We start from the raw sequence: 19173 nt of genomic DNA, 5'->3' as shown, positions 1-19173 counted from the left end.
ACACAGAACACACATGTGAGCTCTGACAGATACTCAGGGCGATATCACATAATCACACAAACACACTTGTGTGTGTGTGTGTAGCTTTGCCAGAGGGCTCTGCTGTGCTAGCTGCAGCCGCGGTGACCTTACATTATCTATGAGGACTGAGGACTCCTCTAGGTGGAGTGACACACACACACACTTTGTGTTAAGCATTTATACACACACACACACACACACACACACACACACAGCTTGTGATCCATAGCGTGTTCATGAATATGTTTTTATTGCATTATTAACTGTTGAGTCTGTGCACTCCGAGATCCGATCTCGCTCGCTTTGAGATGGGATCAGCCGGACCACATGGCGAGGTGTTGGTCGCATTGAGTCGGGGTCTCGGCGAGGCGTGGACAGCTTGTGGTCACAATTTATCAAACATAGATCGCCTTCATCAAGGGAGTTCAGCTGAGACCCGTTGTCTGAGTCCTGTTCCTGCTCATGAAAACCCAACATTTCATTATTTTGCTGCTTCAAAACAAAAGATTTTGAAATAACAAAAAAAAACTTTGGACTTTTATTGTGAAGAATTTGTAAGAAAAGCTCGTTTATCACGGAATGTTTGCAGCTTTCCACCAATATATCACGTCTTCTAATATTGCAGGGTGGGAAGAGTAAGCAGCAGAAGTAGGAGGAGAATTTTATTTTGAAGAATTTATCGGAAAAAACCTGTTAAATAGCAGAGCTCCGTTAGCGGCTGTTCTTAAAAGAAACTAGAAGCACTGCCCTGTGGTTGTACGCTTCTACCGACCAACCTGAGTTTCAGTCTACATCCACGTCTGTCCAAAATATCGTATTAAACATTAATTAATACATGCAAAATGGTCCCAATTAGCATATGGATCCCTGAGACATGGGCAAAATCTAATCAGCTCATCCGTGAGTCTACGTGGACGTTTGTGCCAAACTTTGAGAACATTTGCAGATGTTCCTGAGATATGACGAGGAAAAGACAGACGTGACACCAACAGACAAATGTGTGTGTGTGTGTGTGTGTGTGTGTGTGTGTGTCTGTGTGTGTTTATGGGAACATGAAATTTGACGATCAGTGTGTAATGACTGCTGTCTCATTGCAGCAGTGGCAGAGTCTTCATAATAACAGCAGTGATGGTGGAGTTTACAGGTGAGGTTTGGAGGTTTGGAGATAACGTGGTCACAACGGTTCAGTACACAGTTTAACGGTGGTGCTGAAAATAATACAACGAGATCCAGTTCAGCGCCGTTGCCCGACAGCTCTTCCAAAATCCTTGTACAGCGAAAATGTGTAGCCGCCTCCATGCTCTTAAAAAAAAACAATAGAGACAATACATGTGCAAACAATACAGTGCTGGAAGGATTATGTTTAACTTGCTTTTGAAGAGAAGAGAGATTGTTGGCTCCCCGAGGTAATTGTACAGCTTTAGAGGAACCGAGTCGATGTAATATGTTCGTTTGAGCATACTTTCAATCTGTCTCCATCATCCCGCGGTTATTACTTGTCTCCCCGTCAATATAAAGAACCAGAACGCGTCAGGATGTCTCGGGGAGTGTTTAAGCTGTCATGGTTGAAAACAAGCTTTTCAATTATACATCGAGTGGATTCCCCCCCTTCCGCCATGTTGAATCAATAACATCAAACGCCATTACTCACACACACACACACACACACACAGTGTGTGACGAATGTTCCAACTATTCTGTACTTAACTATGTGTAGCATTCTATTGTCCACTTTTACTACCGTATAATGACTGTGTTGAGTCTGTATCCAGTGGTGGAAGAAGTATTCAGATCATTTACTGCAGTAAAAGTATCAAAACCACACTGTGAAAATAATCCACTACGAGTAAAAGTCCTTTTTTGAAAAGGTAACTTCAGTAAAAGTGTGATCTGGAAAATGTACTTAAAGTACTTAAAGTAAATGAATAAATGTCGATGTTGAATGTTCCCCGTCAGTGTTTTACTGTTGGAATAATATTACTGCTGCATTCATGTTTATGTTACACTTTAACTCCTTTATTTACTGTTAAATAGATTAATCTACAGCAATGCATCATATTCTATGAAATCAACAAATGATAATGTGAGAACCATGTATCTCTAAACAATGTGTACCTCTGAGATGTAGTGGAGTAAAAAGTACAATATGTACCTCTGAGATCTGAGATGTAGTTGAGTAAAAATTATTTTGGTTCTAAAATTTGTAACATTTGCTTCTGAGATACAGCGGTAGAAGTAAAAAGTATAAAATGGAACAAGTACCTCAAATGTGTACAGTACAATACTTGAGTAAATATACTTTCCTACATTCCACCACTGTGGCTTTCTGAGTTAAAGACACATTAGCTAGAACAAACAATGGTGGGAATTGTGAAGAAACGACACAAAAAGCATTTGAAACGACGCTCGACACCGCTGAGTTTCCTCTGTAGCAACAAAAGAATTGAGGTTGTTCCACAGCAACAGCAGCAGTCTTTCCCTTCTCTCTGAGAATATGAAAGTGCGTTTCATCTGTGAGCAAATCATCATGACTCAGGCTAGGTTTAATATGACCCAGAAGATATAAAAAAAAAAATACATTATGAAAACAGAAAACCCTTAATGAAAATCTGCGAGGCTGCAACAACAAATGAATGTCCAGAAGGTACAAGCACTGCACACAATAGTGCATTAACATAACAATGCTGCCCATTTATGAAGTTGTGTTGTCTGACTTAAAATGCATAGTACACTCGAATGAGGGGAAACTACAGGAGTGTGTTTGTATTGGGCACTAACCAGGCACTGACGTCTGTATTAAAAGTGAAGCAGGCTGCTGCTGTAAATAATAATAATAATAAAAAAGAAAGGGAGACACACAGCACGTCTCATCTGCGCACATAAAAGAAAACACAAGACGCCACTGAAAGGACGTGAATTGAACGTAGCGATGCACTCAGCCCATTTCATTCCGGTGAATGAGGCATTTAAGCCGAAACGCCGGTATAATCAACCGCGTATTCAGCCGAAAACCTCCAGGTAGGCGTCACAATACAAACAGAGCAGAGCGGACAAAGGCGGCAGCACCTGTTCATTCACGGCTACAATACAGAGAGATTGGCAGCGAAAACTCCCACTGATTTCAAACTATTGTTTTCTCAGAAAAGGTATCAAATTATGCACATTATCGATCATTACTTGCACCAAATTTTGCACTGACTAAAATTTTAACCGGATCTAAAATACAACTATTTCCCCAAACGATAGAGCAAATTGTCAAGTCACAGCTTCTATAGAGTTGGCATTATTTATTGTTGATATCATAGACTTTATATTTGAGAATATTGAGGCTTATCCTAGTTTACTGTCGACTAAATTTAGTGAAATGATCCACCTCTAAACCTCTAAACCAATGTTTCACCACTCCTGCCTGTTCTGTTTGTCACATCTCAACGTGTGCAGCGAGATGTTGGAGATGTTCTACCAGCCTGTCGTGGTCAGTGCACAGAGCTTCTCCGTAGTCTGCTGGGGGGGGGGGGGGGGAGCAGCACTGGAGCCGGAGACACCAACAGAACTTAACAAACATGGTTAAGAAGGCCGGCTCCATCGTCAAGATGGAGAATCTGGAACAGGTGGAGAGGAGGACACTGAAGAAACTATTATTCATATTGGATAACCCGGACCACCCTCTATCTATCTAATATTTGACTTATGGATTTACGTCATAATCTTTTAAGACGGCCCATGGGTCATGAACAGAAACCAATATTTGACAAATTCCGCCTGTTTCTGCTTGACTTATTTACAGATTTAAACACACCATGACAATGTTTTAAGTGGGCGCTTCGGCCGAGCAGATACAGAAATACTTCCGTGACATGTCGGATTGCCAAGAAACGATTGTCGAACATCACATTGTTTATTAGTGTTGTGCAGTTATTTTGATAAAAAACGAATGGTTTCATGGTCTAGATTCTAGAAACACAGGTTTTCCTGCAGTGTGACTGGTTGAAAACTACACATTCACTATTGTTTGGCCCGTGACTCCTTAGAAGTTTGGCCACCCCACAGAGAGACCGCATGAGACCATCCATACCATAATAACACTATAGACAGAAGTCAGACGGCGGCTGGCGATGACATAGTTCTGCACTCTGCAGAACTATGGGGACGTAACCACGGGGACGTAAAAACACAAAATCAGTTTGGTTTGTCCGTTCTGGGCTCCCGTAGAAACATGGAGGTGCAACAGGGCAGACTCTGTGAAGACATGAAGGGCTTATTCTGAGCTAATGAAAACACAAAGATGCTTAGTTTCAGGTGATGAAAACATAGTTATGAATATTATAGTCCATTTCTGCTAGAAGATCCCTCGATCTCTAGCAGAAATGTCTCTTTAACTTAACTTTAGACAACATCTATACTATTGACACAGTTTCCAATATCGCATTCATGTGTCAACGCGCTAAAATGCTAAAAGCGTGAGGACGTGTCGATCACACACACAATGCAAAATGTACAAAAGGATTGTAGATGTCTACATGTATCTTTGTGCGTGCATGACACACACACACACACACACACACACACACAAGCTCCAAGGCATCTGATTGCGGTCATTATGATGCCTGAGGCGTTGAAGAAGATGTGTAATTAGCTATTGTCCGCGACAACGCTGGCACATAGTGTGACAATTGTTAACACGTATAGCCGCACTAACACACACACACACACACACACACACAGAGAGAAGAGAGAAGACAAAACACACATGAACCGTATCACCCCCTCCACCCGCTGAGCAAATACAGGCAAACACGTACGGGACAAATAAATAGAAAAAACACACACAATTATGCAAACAAACTCTGCCACCCCATCGCACAAATTGTATCCTTATCCACCGACACACACACAACTATCGCTCACCCACGCATAGAGAGCGGCCGTGGAAGGAACAAGCAGTAATTAGGGCGCTTAATAGCTTCTCTGTTGTGGTTAATTGCAGCCTGTGTGGATCTGGCTGAGGGGTGGGCAAGGGCCGGGAGGGAGGGAGGGGTGAGGACGGGTGACACCATCGCTTTGGCTCTAATGATCTCACGTTGTTTCCTCTGTTTCCTCGCTTTACTTCTTTTCTCTCCAAGCTCTTAACTTTTTTGGGGGTAAAACTTTCAAATATCGATGACTCAAAGTGCTCACTCTTAGGAAAACGGATGCATCGTTTTACATCGCCTTTTTTGGGGTTGACTCCACAGTTTCAGTTACTGCGCAACGCAACGTAAAGCAACACAACACATGCAACGTAACGTAACATAATGCAACGCAACATAAAGCAATGTAACGTAACAAATCAGCGTAACGCAAGATAACAAAACTCAACTTAATACAATGTAATGCAACGCAATGTAACGTATTGCAACTTAACGTATTGCAACTTAACGTAACGCAATGTAACGTAACGCAATGTAACGTAACGCAATGTAACGTAACGCAATGCAAAGTAACCCAACGTAAAGCAACGCAATGTTACGTAAAGCAATGTAGCGTAAAGCAATGTAGCGTAAAGCAATGTAGCGTAAAGCAATGCAACATAAAGCAATGCAATGTTAAGCAATGCAACGTAAAGCAATGCAAGATAAAGCAACGTAACTAAAGCAACGTAATGTCAAGCTATGTAATGTCAAGCAACGTAATGCAAGTAATGCAACTTAACTCAACTTAACACAACGCAGCGCGACGCAGCGCACAGAAAGCAACACGTAAAGCAATGTAACAGAACGCAACATAATCTAACAAAACACCACCGGAATGCAATGTAGCTTCACTTCCGCATATAAGTAACAAACTGTTTGAACCCAAACCATCAGTCCAAAACCTTACCAAGTACTTTTGTTTCAATTCACAACGTAAACCGTGTGTTAAAAATCATTTTCACATTGTGTGGGTGTAGGCACAAGCGTTGGTGTCGATATCGTCTGAAAACGGGCCGACGACGTTCAGAATGTGCGCGCATTTTGCTTTTCAACTGTCAAACACATAATATGTCACTAAACCCGGCATAATAGGAGGCAAACCTCCCTTAAAACATGGCAAACAAAAAGGAAAGCTGCTGTTCAAACAGAGAGAGAAGAAAGAAACGGAGAGAAGAGAAGCAGGCGTGAGGAGCAAACAGCTCGGCAGGTGTAGGGCAGGGAAGAGAACATCAAAAAGTCCTTTGAAGCTACAGTTTAGTTTCCCTCTCTGCCGACGCTTCGATGCCACGGATCCGACGTGACGCTCAGTTTACTCCGTTGACGAGGTTGAGCAGAAGGCCGGCGAAGAGAGACGGATGAAAGGATGAAAAATGAGAGATAAGTGGCTTTTAGGCGACGAGTGAGACGGCCCTTTCATTGATAGGTCACATGGTTTGGCTCTGCCGCGATGTACGCTGAGAAGTTTGTACTTCTGGCGACACGTCACTTTGAATATAATGTATGAAATAATCCTACAACTGCTGCGCCTTACATATATATATATATATATATATATATATATATATATATATATATATATATATATATATATATATATATATATATATGAGTGTGTAGTGTGAATATATTTTCAACGAGTTCCCGTCCTCGTCACGCTCTCAGAGCAGACGCCCTCCTGCAGGATTATGGTCACACAGCACACTGAGCTGAAAGGCAGTTTGTAGGGAACGGCGGAGACAACGGCGGAGACAACCGCTCAGCCAACGGTAACATCCAGCGCACAGCGGTCGCCATTAGAGTCTCAGCGCGGTCAGCTCTGAAGTGCTCACAACACGAAGCGGATCGACCCGCGCAAACCTCGCCGTTCACTCGTACTCAATCGCTCCTCCATTTCATGCGCTCGTTTCTTTAACGGTGATATAAAAAAACATTACGTCAACGCTGTAAACAATGCAGGCAACACGAGAAGCAGTGGACGTTCCCACAGCGCCCGAACGGCAAGGACGGATTCAAGACGCCGCGACACAAATCATCCATACTGGGTCTTGCCCTGCTGCTCTCTTCCCTATAACTGCTTTAATTTGTCCAAATGAATCCCTCTCGAGGACGAAGCCTGCAGCAGTTAAACAGAGCATGCGGTGGAATGGGAGACCTCAATAGCGTCTCGTATCTGCACGAGAAAAAAAAAAGCGAAGGAAATAAAAAGCAGCTTCCCTGAGTTTCGGCACATTTGCCGGCACAGCGATCAGCTTAGTTAGTCTCTGAGGCCGCTGAAGAGCGTCGAGCTCCCACTATGCTCATTGGTGCATGAAATAGGATGGAGCTCACCTTATTAACACCCTCTAACGCTGCTATTACTCTACCGACACAGTATATTATGAAGTGTAAAGGCCGTAATCTGTTTGTGCTGGTGTCATATTTGTTTTGAGCCTGGACCATCGAGGTGTGTGGAACACTTCAAGATGAGCAGCAGTAGGGTTGGAGTACGGAGTCCCAGAAGGGACATGAGGGTCGGTCAGGGTAGTTATCAAACGGACAACATGGCCGTGGCCTCACCTGAAGAGTAAATAACTGGAGGGAATCACATGACCCAAAGGTTTTTTTTTTTTTTTTTTGTGACAAATCCAAACTTCTATTTGGTAAAGTTTCTGTATTCTGTTTCCAGACCAAAGGTTTAAGGCCCTGAAAGTGTCCGACGCCTGTTTTAAAGTACACCCTTTGTTTTAAAATGTCCAAACACGCATCAGATGCATTATGACGCATGTCAAACCGCCTCGACTGCGACCTTATTTTGATTTTGCGGCGTCAAACGAGCACGAAGCGATTACAGATGTCGTTTTGTTTTCCGTCACATCAGCGGTCACTATTTCAATGTCTGTTTGTGACACGATGGCAGACCAAAGTAAAGCTTTGTTGTTGAGTTTGTGTAGCGCAGGACGGTGTCTGTACTCAAAGATTGTTCATGAGGGAAGAGAAGCTTCACTCTGTAGCACTAATGTCGTCCCAACAACTCCAACAGAGTGATTCATCTTTCATCTAGCAGATCGCCTGACGCCAGCTTCACATTACCTACTTCAACTTTCATGCACATCATATCAATGATCTCAAAGATAAGGTGTTGAGAGGTATGTACAAAAGTGTTGCCTGAAAAGAGGACCTTTTCCTAATAAATTCTTGATTCTGCGGTGTCGGCATTTCAAATCTGTCGCCTGCAGCGCACCGTAGGAGCATCCATTGACGTGCGTCAAATGAGGCGCGCCAATTATCAGTGCGTTTGGGTTTCTAATGTGTTCAAAGCCCTCCATGCGCAGTACGGAATCATTAGCATTGTGAAAGTCACTAAAGGCTCTAGCCACGGGGTGGTTGTGATTCCTAGTTCTAATGGAACGTTTGAGCTCGGCGAGGCGTCTTTTGGCATGGCCTAAGAAAAAGCCTCTCTACGCGTGACGGGACACGACAGATGGCAGTTCTGTCTGTGTTCAAACCAGACAAATATCTAGTTTTGCAGAGCATTATGGGCAATGCATGCATTTAAAGACCAGGTGTTTTTGTTATCTGCTTGAAGATATGAGCGCATGAGCCTCTCCCTCCTCTACGCTTAGGGAGAGGCTCCATCGTAGGCATTGGAATTGGCCAAATGGGACGTTTCCTTGAAGGTGCTGCTGCTGGAAGGATTCCGCTCTGAGGATAGTGTTGTGTGAGCTATGGAACTGTCCCACAACCCCCTTAAAAATGGTTCAATTCCAAAAATGGACTCTGTGCTGAGAGGTAAATATTACTTCTGGGTGAGTTCAGCAACTTGGAAACGACCACAACAATGGAGTGCACACGCCCGTGGGAGCTTCAAAGGCTTTCATTAGAGAAATAATTAGCCAGAACCTCCCGTTGCACAGGTTAAACCCGGCGCCGCCTCTCGCCACCAGCTCACTCAACGCGACCCCGGGCGACGTGGTTAGTGCTGCTACAGACGCTAACCCAAGGTCCTATTCATACTGATAATACTACAAAGACATGTTCAATCAAACACGCATTCAAACTAGCAAACCATCACAGCTTACAAACACGTAGCAGAGCCTACTGTGCTAATGTTTCTAAAGTAGAAAATAAAACGTGAATTAGATCAAAGCTTCACCGTTTCTTCCAATGCATGAGCAGAAAAAGCACATTATAGGAACAGTAACAGCTGGTCTATACAACTGGAGGCATTTCACGTTATGGAAGTTCAACAGGGACCAAATTAAGGTCTCACCATCTCTCCCTACAGCAGATAAACAGACGTAAAAACACAACGAACGTCGTACTTTCCCTTTGAAAGTGTGAACTCTTCAACCCTCAAAAGACTCGTAGGTGATTTGACGCTGAAAAAAAAAAGGCTTCAGGTTGAAACATTCAGACTTTTACATGTTTTTTTCATTTCCACCATCAGTTTGCTTGAAGCTCAGATCTGCCGTTGAGATTCAGGACCTGTGCACATCAACTGCAGCCCAATTCTACCCACAATACCTTCACTGCATAGACCTGCAGAACATTTGTGTTTTTACCTCCATTAAATGGTGTCTCTGAATGCAAAAGGTAAGCTACAACTCCAGCTTTAAGTGTGCGTCATGTTGTGAAACCACAGACTGTATAAGAAGTGGACATAGTCGTCGTGAAGTCACCCATCGGTCTTTGGACTGATGTTATGAAGCCTTGAGTTCGGCGATTTCGCCATCTTGGATTCCGGACGTTTTTTTGCAACAAATGAACGGAATGAACGGAATGAACGGAATGCGGAGTGACGTATAGATGCCGTATACAGCTCTGATATCGGCAGTGACCTGTCAATCAGCGTGTAGCCCCGCCCCTAAATCATCCCCTTCTTTATGGTCTGTTTGACTCTAAATGGAGCATAATGTACTAAATGAACATCATGCTGTATTGAAGAAGACTGTAAACTAGAGATTGAGACCATAAACTCATGTTTACAATGTTTACTGAGGGAATAAATCAAGAGAGAAGTAGAGTCATTTTAGACTAGACTTCTATACAACCAGAGGAGTCGCCCCCTGGTGGACACTAGAGAGAATGCAGGTTTTGAGACACTTCCACATTAGCTTCACTCAGCAGAACCGGAGGTTGCCGCCTGTGTGAAACACGTAACTTTGAGGGAAAGATGATTTGATTGGTTGGATTCGGGCTGCTTGTGTTTTCTCCTTCATGTTCCTGATGCTGGTATAATGAAGGAACACAACATCAATCAAGTTCGTTATCTAGCAAAGACATTATCGCTATCATCGATCTCTATCACAGCAAATGTAATAATGTCAGTATGATTACTTTGGCTATTAACTAGCATGCAGCAGTTCACCCACAGAAAGACCGATTAAACATCTAATACAGAAGCATGAATCCAAAGTCCAAGAAAGAACCTCTGAAAAATCTCCAAGACACGTCTTTCAGTTATGGAGTGAATGTTGGTTTGAGAAAAAAAAGGAAAAGAAAAAAAAAGAAGGAAAAAAAGGCACCTACAGAAACCTAAAGTTCTGCAGAACATCCAAGCAAAAACATGTTTGAATGACAGGTGGTTTCTGGGAAGTGTAGTTCAGAATCACCACAACAGTGGGAGCTTAACACCGCTAAATGAATAATTAAAAGACGACAATCCGATCATTGAAGGAATTTTCCTTCACGGGCTCCGCACTCACCAACATTGTTTGCCCCAACGTCCCTCCTCAGACCACAGAACATGACGGCAGACATCGAGTTCCCACTTATCAGAGTCACATCGACGGAGGAGAAGACCAAGAGACCAACGACACCGAGAGAGAAGAAGAGCAAGACGGAGAGACGGAGAGACGAAGAGACACGGGGAGAGATGTGGACTGCCGAGCGCTCAGGGAACACAGTGGCGATGATAAGAGATGACTGGCGCTTACGTTACGACCGCTCAACCCCCCAGAGAGAGAGAGAGAGAGAGTAGGATGAGCTTAGGGGAGAGAAAGTGTGTAAGAGTGTGTGATGGGAGGGGAGAGGCAAAAAAATGGTGAGAGTTAATGTGGAAAAAGAGAGACAAAAAGATAAAAGGAGATGGCTGAGAGAGAGAATGTTTATTTTTAAAAAGAGAGAGAGCAGACAGAGAGAGACAGAGAGAGAGAGAGAGAGAGAGAGAGAGAGAGAGAGAGAGAGAGAGAGAGAGAGAGAGAGAGAGAGAGGTGAAAGGGATTTTTGCCAGTTCATCCTTGTTTATTCCAATTATTAATACGGCAACCCTGTTTTTACACCTCTGTTCCTGGGTTTGTTAGCCTCCATATTTCCAATATTGCCACAGTGTTGGGAAGTAAAATCATGGTCCTGCAGGTCTGCAAACCTTAAGGTTGTTAACCTGTAGTTATTCATAACGTCACAAATCAACAATGCGTAGTGCAGATCAGGCGGCAACCTCCGGTAGAGCCGAGTGAAGCCGATGTGAAAGTGACTTAAAGCTGCATTCTCTCTAGTGTCCACCAGGGGGCGACTCCTCTGGTTGTATAGAAGTCTAGTCTAAAATGACTCTACTTCTCTCTTGATTTATTCCCTCAGTAAACATTGTAAACATGAGTTTATGGTCTCAATCTCTAGTTTACAGTCTTCTTCAATACAGCATGATGTTCATTTAGTACATTATGCTCCATTTAGAGTCAAACACACCATAAAGCAGGGGATGATTTAGGGGCGGAGCTACACAGTGATTGACAAATCCGTATTCCAAATATGGTAGTATCTTCTTTGGTTGGAAAAAAATCCAAGATGGCGATGCCGAAATCGCCGAACTCAAGGCTTCAAAGCGACAGTCCACAGACCAGACAATGGGTGTCTTACATACAGTCTATGGTCAACCATTTAAGGTTATTAAACAACATTGTTACCACCAATACTATCTTCTGTCCTTTACAGGCAGCAGTGATTTGTTGTATGGATAAGGGAATATTACAGATACAAGAAGAAACTGACAGTTCTGGTCGATGCGTCTGTTGAGCGAGTTTAATGGAGGTCGTGTTGTTTTAATAGTCGTAAACGTTGAGGACGCTGCAGAAAGAAACCTCCTCACACATGTACCTCAACAACTGTCTGGGACTAGTTATAGTCCTTTAGCCAAAGTCAGCAGGGAAATGTGCAACCGTTAAAATAAGATTAAATAAGTAACTGAACGCTTTGGTCTTAGTTCTGGATCACACTTATTCAAAGCGATTCCTCCATATTTCAGATCATATTATCTGACGTAGCTAATGATTTTGGTCAGGTTCATTAAAAGAGTTTCATTATTTCCAAAAGGTCAACGAGTCGAAAGTAGAATTTGTGAACGCTGCATATTTTTCTTTACATTCTGAATTGTCGTCCTGACATTTCAATCTCGCACAACCTACATTCACAATATTGTACTTAATTACATTAAGGTCGTAGCAATAGAGCAATTCATTTATATACATGTGAAGAAAGAGGGAGAGAGAGAGAGACAGAGAGAGAGAGACAGAGAGAGAGATAGAGGGATAGAGAGAGAGAGAGACAGAGAGAGAGTGAAAGAGAGAGAAAGATAGAGAGAGAGATAGAGGGATAGAGAGAGAGAGAGATAGAGAGAGACATTTTGCTGACACTTTATTCATCCACAGCAGCTTCAAACGCATCACGAACTTCACTGACCAAAACGTCTGACAATAAAAGCAACAACACATATATATATATATATATATATATATATATATATATATATATATATATATATATATATGTATATATATTCATCTTATGGGTCCAGCAGTATGCAAGGTTAGCCGTGGACAGACACAGAGACACACACTCACACGGAGACAAACGTCCGAACACATAATCTCCCGGTTATGATAATTAATTGACTTCTATCACATATGAATGCATGAATACATAACTCACTGTACACAGAGACGTATTGTTCTGACTGCACCGCTATTAACAAACAAGGCTTCTCTTCACAACAGTTCCTCAAATCCTCCCTCTCTCCTCTCTCCTCTCTCCCTCTCTCTCTCTCCCTCTCTCTCTCCCTCTCTCTCTCTCTCCCTCTCTCCTCTCTCTCTCTTTCCCTCTCTCCTCTCTCTCTCTTTCTCTCTCTCTCTCTCTCCCTCCCTCTCTCTCTTTCTCTCTCTCTCTCTCTCTCCCTCTCTCCTCTCTCCCTCTCTCCCTCTCTCTCTCCCTCTCTCTCCCTCCCTCTCTCTCTTCTCTCTCTCTCTCTCTCTCTCTCTCTCTCTCTCTCTCTCTCTCTCTCTCGCTCTCTCCCTCTCTCTTTCTCTCTCTCTCATGGTCAGTTCATCATGGAGGTTGCTCGCCCTGCTCTGCCTGACCTAGATTCTTCTCAAACAGCTCGACATCTTTACATCAGCAGAGGTTCTTAGTCACGTTGTTCAGGCTCGTCCGGCTACAAGTCGTCCGGCACGCAACCGTGAAAACAGCGTTTCCTCCTCTTTGAGTTGTTGAACCTGCAGTCAGAGAATTCGGTGCGCTGTCATTGAAGAACACGGCAACAGCCTGCTGAACCCTCATCCTGCCAACATCATGAACATGCAAGCACTACAGACCGGAGCCCTCAGAACACCAGTAGTTATGTAAGTTATGTCATTTCCTTCAATACGGATAAGGATCCGCTGACGTATGTTTTATCGTAGAACAATAGTTAAAGACAGTAGAACCACAGTTAAAGACAGTAGAACCACAGTAGAACCACAGCTAAAGACAGTAGAACCACAGTAGAACCACAGTTAAAGACAGTAGAACCACAGTAGAACCACAGCTAAAGACAGTAGAACCGCAGTAGAACCACAGTTAAAGACAGTAGAACCACAGCTAAAGACAGTAGAACCACAGTTAAAGGCAGTAGAACCACAGTAGAACCACACTTTGAGCTTGACCTTTTAGTTTGCCTCATGTTCTATTAGTGATAAACTCAACATTTGAGCTGAAACCAGCTGCTTGATTCATCAAAAAGTTGATCGACGGAACACTAATCCGTAAACATTCTGATGATCAATGAATCGCTGAACTCAAACATTCGTTGGTTCCAGCTTCGTTAATGACAGGAACCCAAACATATTGTGTCACCAACAGACATCTAACCAAAGAACCCGTTCAAAGAACCCATTGTCGAGGCAACCGGAAGTGCAAATTCTACCAATTCATGTTCGTGTTCCGGGACTCGTTCCTGCTGCGCTCTATGAGGACTAGACCTCCGGAGGGATGAGGGTTTAACGCGGGAGCTGAATCCAAGAACATGGTCGTATCAGGACACCCTACGAACTCCCTCATACGGGCCGATACCCAACCGTACAGCCGCATGTCCAACTGAACACGGGTCTAATACTGCGTCGTGTATTGAAGCAGAGGTTAGCCCAGCGAGTCAGACGATGGCGCTGCTCTACGCTCGCAGTAAACACGCTGAGAATTCAGTTTGTTCACATCCCGTATGAACTCAGTGCCGAGCTCCATTCAACTCTTCATCCCACGGCATTGGTGTAAACAACCCCTCCGCCTGCTGCGATGCCAAATATCTCATCCTGCTGCCGCAAGATGTGAGTCGTAAGAAGAAAATACAGAAAGCAGAGCGCTGCTGCTCGTCACGGCTCCTCACAGACAACAACCCACCAGTGAAGGAGGATGTGGAGTTCTGAGGCCGGTAACTAAAAATACTCACAAAGTCTTTCTTCATCTTTGGTTCCAAACTAATTATAGTCCCCGCTGCATCTCCAGCTGAGCGCTTCGTTTCAACCACTGGAAGGTGGGTGTTTTTGTCAGATGTTTTCCTGGTACTTTTTAACGTGTACAGTGTAGATTTTTTAAATATCATCGGTCAGAGGCATGAATCCACGGGTTTCTGCGAGGCGGGTTTTTTTCGGTGTATTTTGTGGTGATGAGGCCGGACTAATGTGCAGCACAATGAGCCGTCAGGCTGCTGGAAATACATCAGGCGGAAAAATACATCTTTCATCTGCCAAATTTTGAAGCATCAAATTTTAAATAAATACACAAAGAATAACAAGATGTGCTCTCTCTCATCCGATAACGGTCTGAAATTGTATACTCTGGCAAGACCTTTTTCTGCCGAGATTCTGCTAAAAACTCCTTCAGAACAGAAAGAAAAACAGTCCACAGCTGTTAAGTAAACTGCGATATGATCTGTCACCATATGAAGCTGAAGAGTTTCTGTGCCGGCTGTCAGAAGAGCCTGAAGAGATAACAAACACGATGTGGTTCTTCTTTTCTGGGACTGGTTGTTGTTCAGTGCTCCGAGGCTGCAAAGTCCATCCCGCTCTCACTAACTGGTGTATGAATCACTAGAAAATATGCCATGTATCCTGTACTGACTGCACTGTCAAACACATCCACGCTAAGACTCGCTCAGAGGGAGGCGGACGGGCAAAACAAACCCAGGAGGCGCCACCAGGAGGCGCTCCACAGTGTTGTCGTTTTAGTTCCTTAGTTTGTGACGTTTGTGACATCATTTCTGTACGTATTTTACATATTTTACGCAACCTCCGGTTCTGCCGAGTGAAGGCGATGCTTCACGTGTTAAAGCTGCATTCTCTCTAGTGTCCAGCAGGGGGCGACTCCTCTGGTTGTATAGAAGTCTAGTCTAAAATGACTCTACTTCTCTCTAGTGTCCACCAGGGGGCGACTCCTCTGGTTGTATAGAAGTCTAGTCTAAAATGACTCTACTTCTCTCTAGTGTCCAGCAGGGGGCGACTCCTCTGGTTGTATAGAAGTCTAGTCTAAAATGACTCTACTTCTCTCTTGATTTATTCCCTCAGTAAACATTGTAAACATGAGTTTATGGTCTCAATCTCTAGTTTACAGTCTTCTTCAATACAGCATGATGTTCATTTAGTACATTATGCTCCATTTAGAGTCAAACAGACCATAAAGAGGGGATGATTTAGGGGCGGGGCTACATGCTGATTGACAGGTCTCTACCAGAGACGTATACGGCGTCTCTACGTCACTCCTCCTCAGTCCAGATGTGGTCACTTCAGTTCATTGGTTGCAAGAAAACAACATGGTTTCAGCCATAATCCAACGAGTGTGGATAAACATTCCATTTCCTATAAATTCTTCACAATAAAAGTCCCCCGTTGTCTTGCTGCATACTCTTCCTCCCTTCAGTATTAGTAGACTTGTTTGATTGATTTAATCTGCAGCTGATCTCCGCTGCATGCTTCATGTACATCATCAGTTAAGTTGCTCTTCTCCGCATACGATGCTCCAACTTTTACAACTCAGGCAGACGACTTTTTAGGGATATTACAAGTTATTTTCTCTCAAATTTTCACTCAGGCAATTTCAATTTGCGCATAATAACGGGTAGATGAAAACACACTTATGAGTCAGTTTTTCATTGAACAGAGAAAAACCAATCAAAGCAAAAGATGGAAAAAAGTGAACCTTTCGTTCTCTAACACACACACACACACACACACACACACACACACACACACACACACACACAATGGGCGAGGCAGCAGGGAAGTGAAGTTGTCAGAGGTGGGTGGAAAGTCACTGCTGGTCTATTGAGACTGAAAACCTCACTCCTCTAACTCACTACTCTTAAAACCTGTGTGCTGAGAGATTAGCTCGTACATTCATGTGTGTGTGTGTGTGTGTGTGTGTGTGTGTGTGTGTGTGTGTGTGTGTGTGTGTGTGTGTGTGTGTGCTACATTTGCATCCCTGCTACCGTCTCAATAAGTGTGTTTTATGCATGAATCTATGTACGTATAGTCGGTCAGTGTGAGTCTGTGCATGCTGCATTAGTGAGTGTGTATTTAGACATCCCTATGTGAGAGACTTCCTCAAGGCTCCGAAAGAGAGAGAGAGAGAGAAAGGATGGAGAGAGAGAGAGAGAAATAAAGGATGGAGAGAGAGAGAGAGAGAAAGGATGGAGAGAGAGAGAGAAATAAAGGATGGAGAGAGAGAGAGAAAGGATGGAGAGAGAGAGAGAGAGAAAGGATGGAAAGAGAGAGAGAGAGAGAGAGAGGAAGAGAGAGGTGGAAGGAGGCAAAATAAGCAGTCAGGAAAATGAATCATGTCAGCTTGCTCCGCACACACACACACACACACACACACACACACACACACACACACACACACACACACACACACGCACACACACACACAGTCTCGAGACACTTGAGATCACATTTTATGTTGCACATGGTCAGAGTTCTTCTCATCTTGTCTCTGCTTCTCCTTTCCTCTCCTCTTCCTTGCTCTTTCCTTCTCTCCCTCTCTCTCTCTCTCTCTCTCTCTCTCTCTCTCTCTCTCTCTCTCTCTCTCTCTCTCTCTCTCTCTCTCTCTCTCTCCGTTCATTCTGAGAGTTTCAAGTGCAAATGAATCCACACTCCGAGGATTATGGGCAAGTACTTTGAAGTGGCAAATGATGGCCTCCTGTGGCGCGGTGCAGGAAACACGCGTGCACACAGAAAAGCACAACACACACACACACACACACACAGATGTCTAGACAAGGACAGACTATGCAAACACACACAAAGAGCAGCTATCTAATCTGCACACTCATTTCTCTCTCTGAGTCAGAGAACATCTGCCGTTCTCGGACATAAGCTCCTCGTGGTTTGAATAAAATTCATATGAAACGGGGCTTCATCCACATAACGTGTAGGTTTGCTTCGTGTCTTTACTGCATCAGTTTTCATAGAGTCCTGCAGCTCTGATGTTGGTCCCGTCAGCCTCTCTGTCTTCACTTCGCTGAAGACCTCCCTACTGTTCACTCCCTCTCTGAGTCGATGCCTCCCCCTGCTGCGCGTCTTCATTCCATCACTCCCGCGCTGCAGGAGACAGACGAGGACAGATGGAGACTTAAAAAACCCCCGTCTGACGAACAACACGAGAGGAACGAAAGGACAAAAGACGAAAGACGGGAAGAAAAAGGGTGAAGGAGCGAGGAGAGGGAAGGAGAGTAAAGAGACAGCGAGAGAAAGGAAAAGCAAAAGAGACTTTTCCTATTTTCATTAAATTATACAAAAAGAAATCTCAAAAACCGTCCGTCTGATCTACTTCACTATTGCCGGGTGAATGGTCGGGGACCCGAGGACGTGCATCGCTGAAGTCGGTGCAATTTGCACAAATTCAATAGTAATAAACTAACGTTACAACTCACAGCAATAGTTGGTTATTATCTATATATATATAGATATAGATATGCATGAATAAAGAAACAGAAAGGATGACACGCTGGAAGACCGATTTAGCAAGAGAGACAGAAACAGACGACAGAAGAAAAAAAAACGGCAACAAATCAGGAAATTTGTGAAAAAAAAAGTAGATTTAGAGATAAAAGTGAGACGGAGGGAGAAGAGACGGAGGAGCGGGGTGGAGTGCAAATCAGCAGGTTTTCTGGCGTCGCCGGCTGGAAGTCGGGCGAGTTTGAAATGCAAATTAACCCCGAATCTGCTTCCTGCTCGTCCTCGGTGGAATGTGCCGTGCCAGCTGTACGCTAACCTGTCAGCGCTTCGCTCTGCTCGTCCTCTGGTAGATTGTCTTTCCTCTCTTCCTCCTCTTGCTGGATTCAGGCCGCCATGTTTGGATTATTTCTTGTTAGGGTGGCTGTTCCACACAGGGAGCTCTAATGAGTCAAAGAAACCGGTGGTTCTATTAATCCGTAGACAGCAAAGAAGACGTGGACGGAGTCACCGCAACTCGGTTTGTGGACTACGGTTCTTGAAGCCACGAGTTCGGTATTTTGGTCGTCACCTCTCGTACAATAAACGCTGAATGAGATATTTATAGGAAACAAAATGTTACTGATAACTTTGACAAACTGAAAACACACAGTGAAAGGGTTAAGACAACTCCCAGACCGGACAACGCGAGGTAGAGACCTGTCAATCAGCGTGTAGCCCCGCCCCTAAAGCATCCCCTGCTTTATGGTGTGTTTGACTCTAAATGGAGCATAATGTACTAAATGAACATCATGCTGTGTTGAAGAAGACTGTAAACTAGAGATTGAGACCATAAACTCATGTTTACAATGTTTACTGAGGGAATAAATCAAGAGAGAAGTAGAGTCATTTTAGACTAGACTTCTATACAACCAGAGGAGTCGCCCCCTGGTGGACACTAGAGAGAATGCAGCTTTAAAGACATTCTTGTTCTGCCTTTACTTCTCAGAGATGCCCGTTATTATTTGTAAAGTTAATAGATATGTCAT

At 43.7% G+C, this 19173-nt stretch overlaps 1 protein-coding gene across 5 annotated transcripts in view; it reads right to left on the bottom strand.

The window, feature by feature from the left end:
- The window catches only part of LOC137880637 (glutamate receptor-interacting protein 2-like), a 161688-nt gene that overhangs the window by 51299 nt on the left and 91216 nt on the right, over positions 1-19173 (bottom strand). The window contains exon 1 of one of the 5 annotated variants that reach the window (XM_068722113.1): positions 10658-10726. The exons of the other annotated variants lie outside the window; for them this stretch is intronic. Coding sequence (XP_068578214.1) covers positions 10658-10712 — 55 coding nt within the window. The 5' untranslated portion in view covers positions 10713-10726. Of the gene's footprint in view, positions 1-10657; positions 10727-19173 lie in introns of those variants that run through there. 5 annotated transcript variants of the gene reach the window in all.

Source organism: Cebidichthys violaceus, unplaced genomic scaffold (genome assembly GCF_023349555.1).
Source record: "Cebidichthys violaceus isolate CVI_PGR_0920_01 unplaced genomic scaffold, fCebVio1.0.p SCAF_29, whole genome shotgun sequence".
In the NCBI taxonomy this organism is placed as follows: Eukaryota; Metazoa; Chordata; class Actinopteri; order Perciformes; family Stichaeidae; genus Cebidichthys; species Cebidichthys violaceus.
The sequence above is the reverse complement of the archived record's forward strand: the minus strand, read 5'-3'. Positions and strand labels throughout refer to the sequence as shown.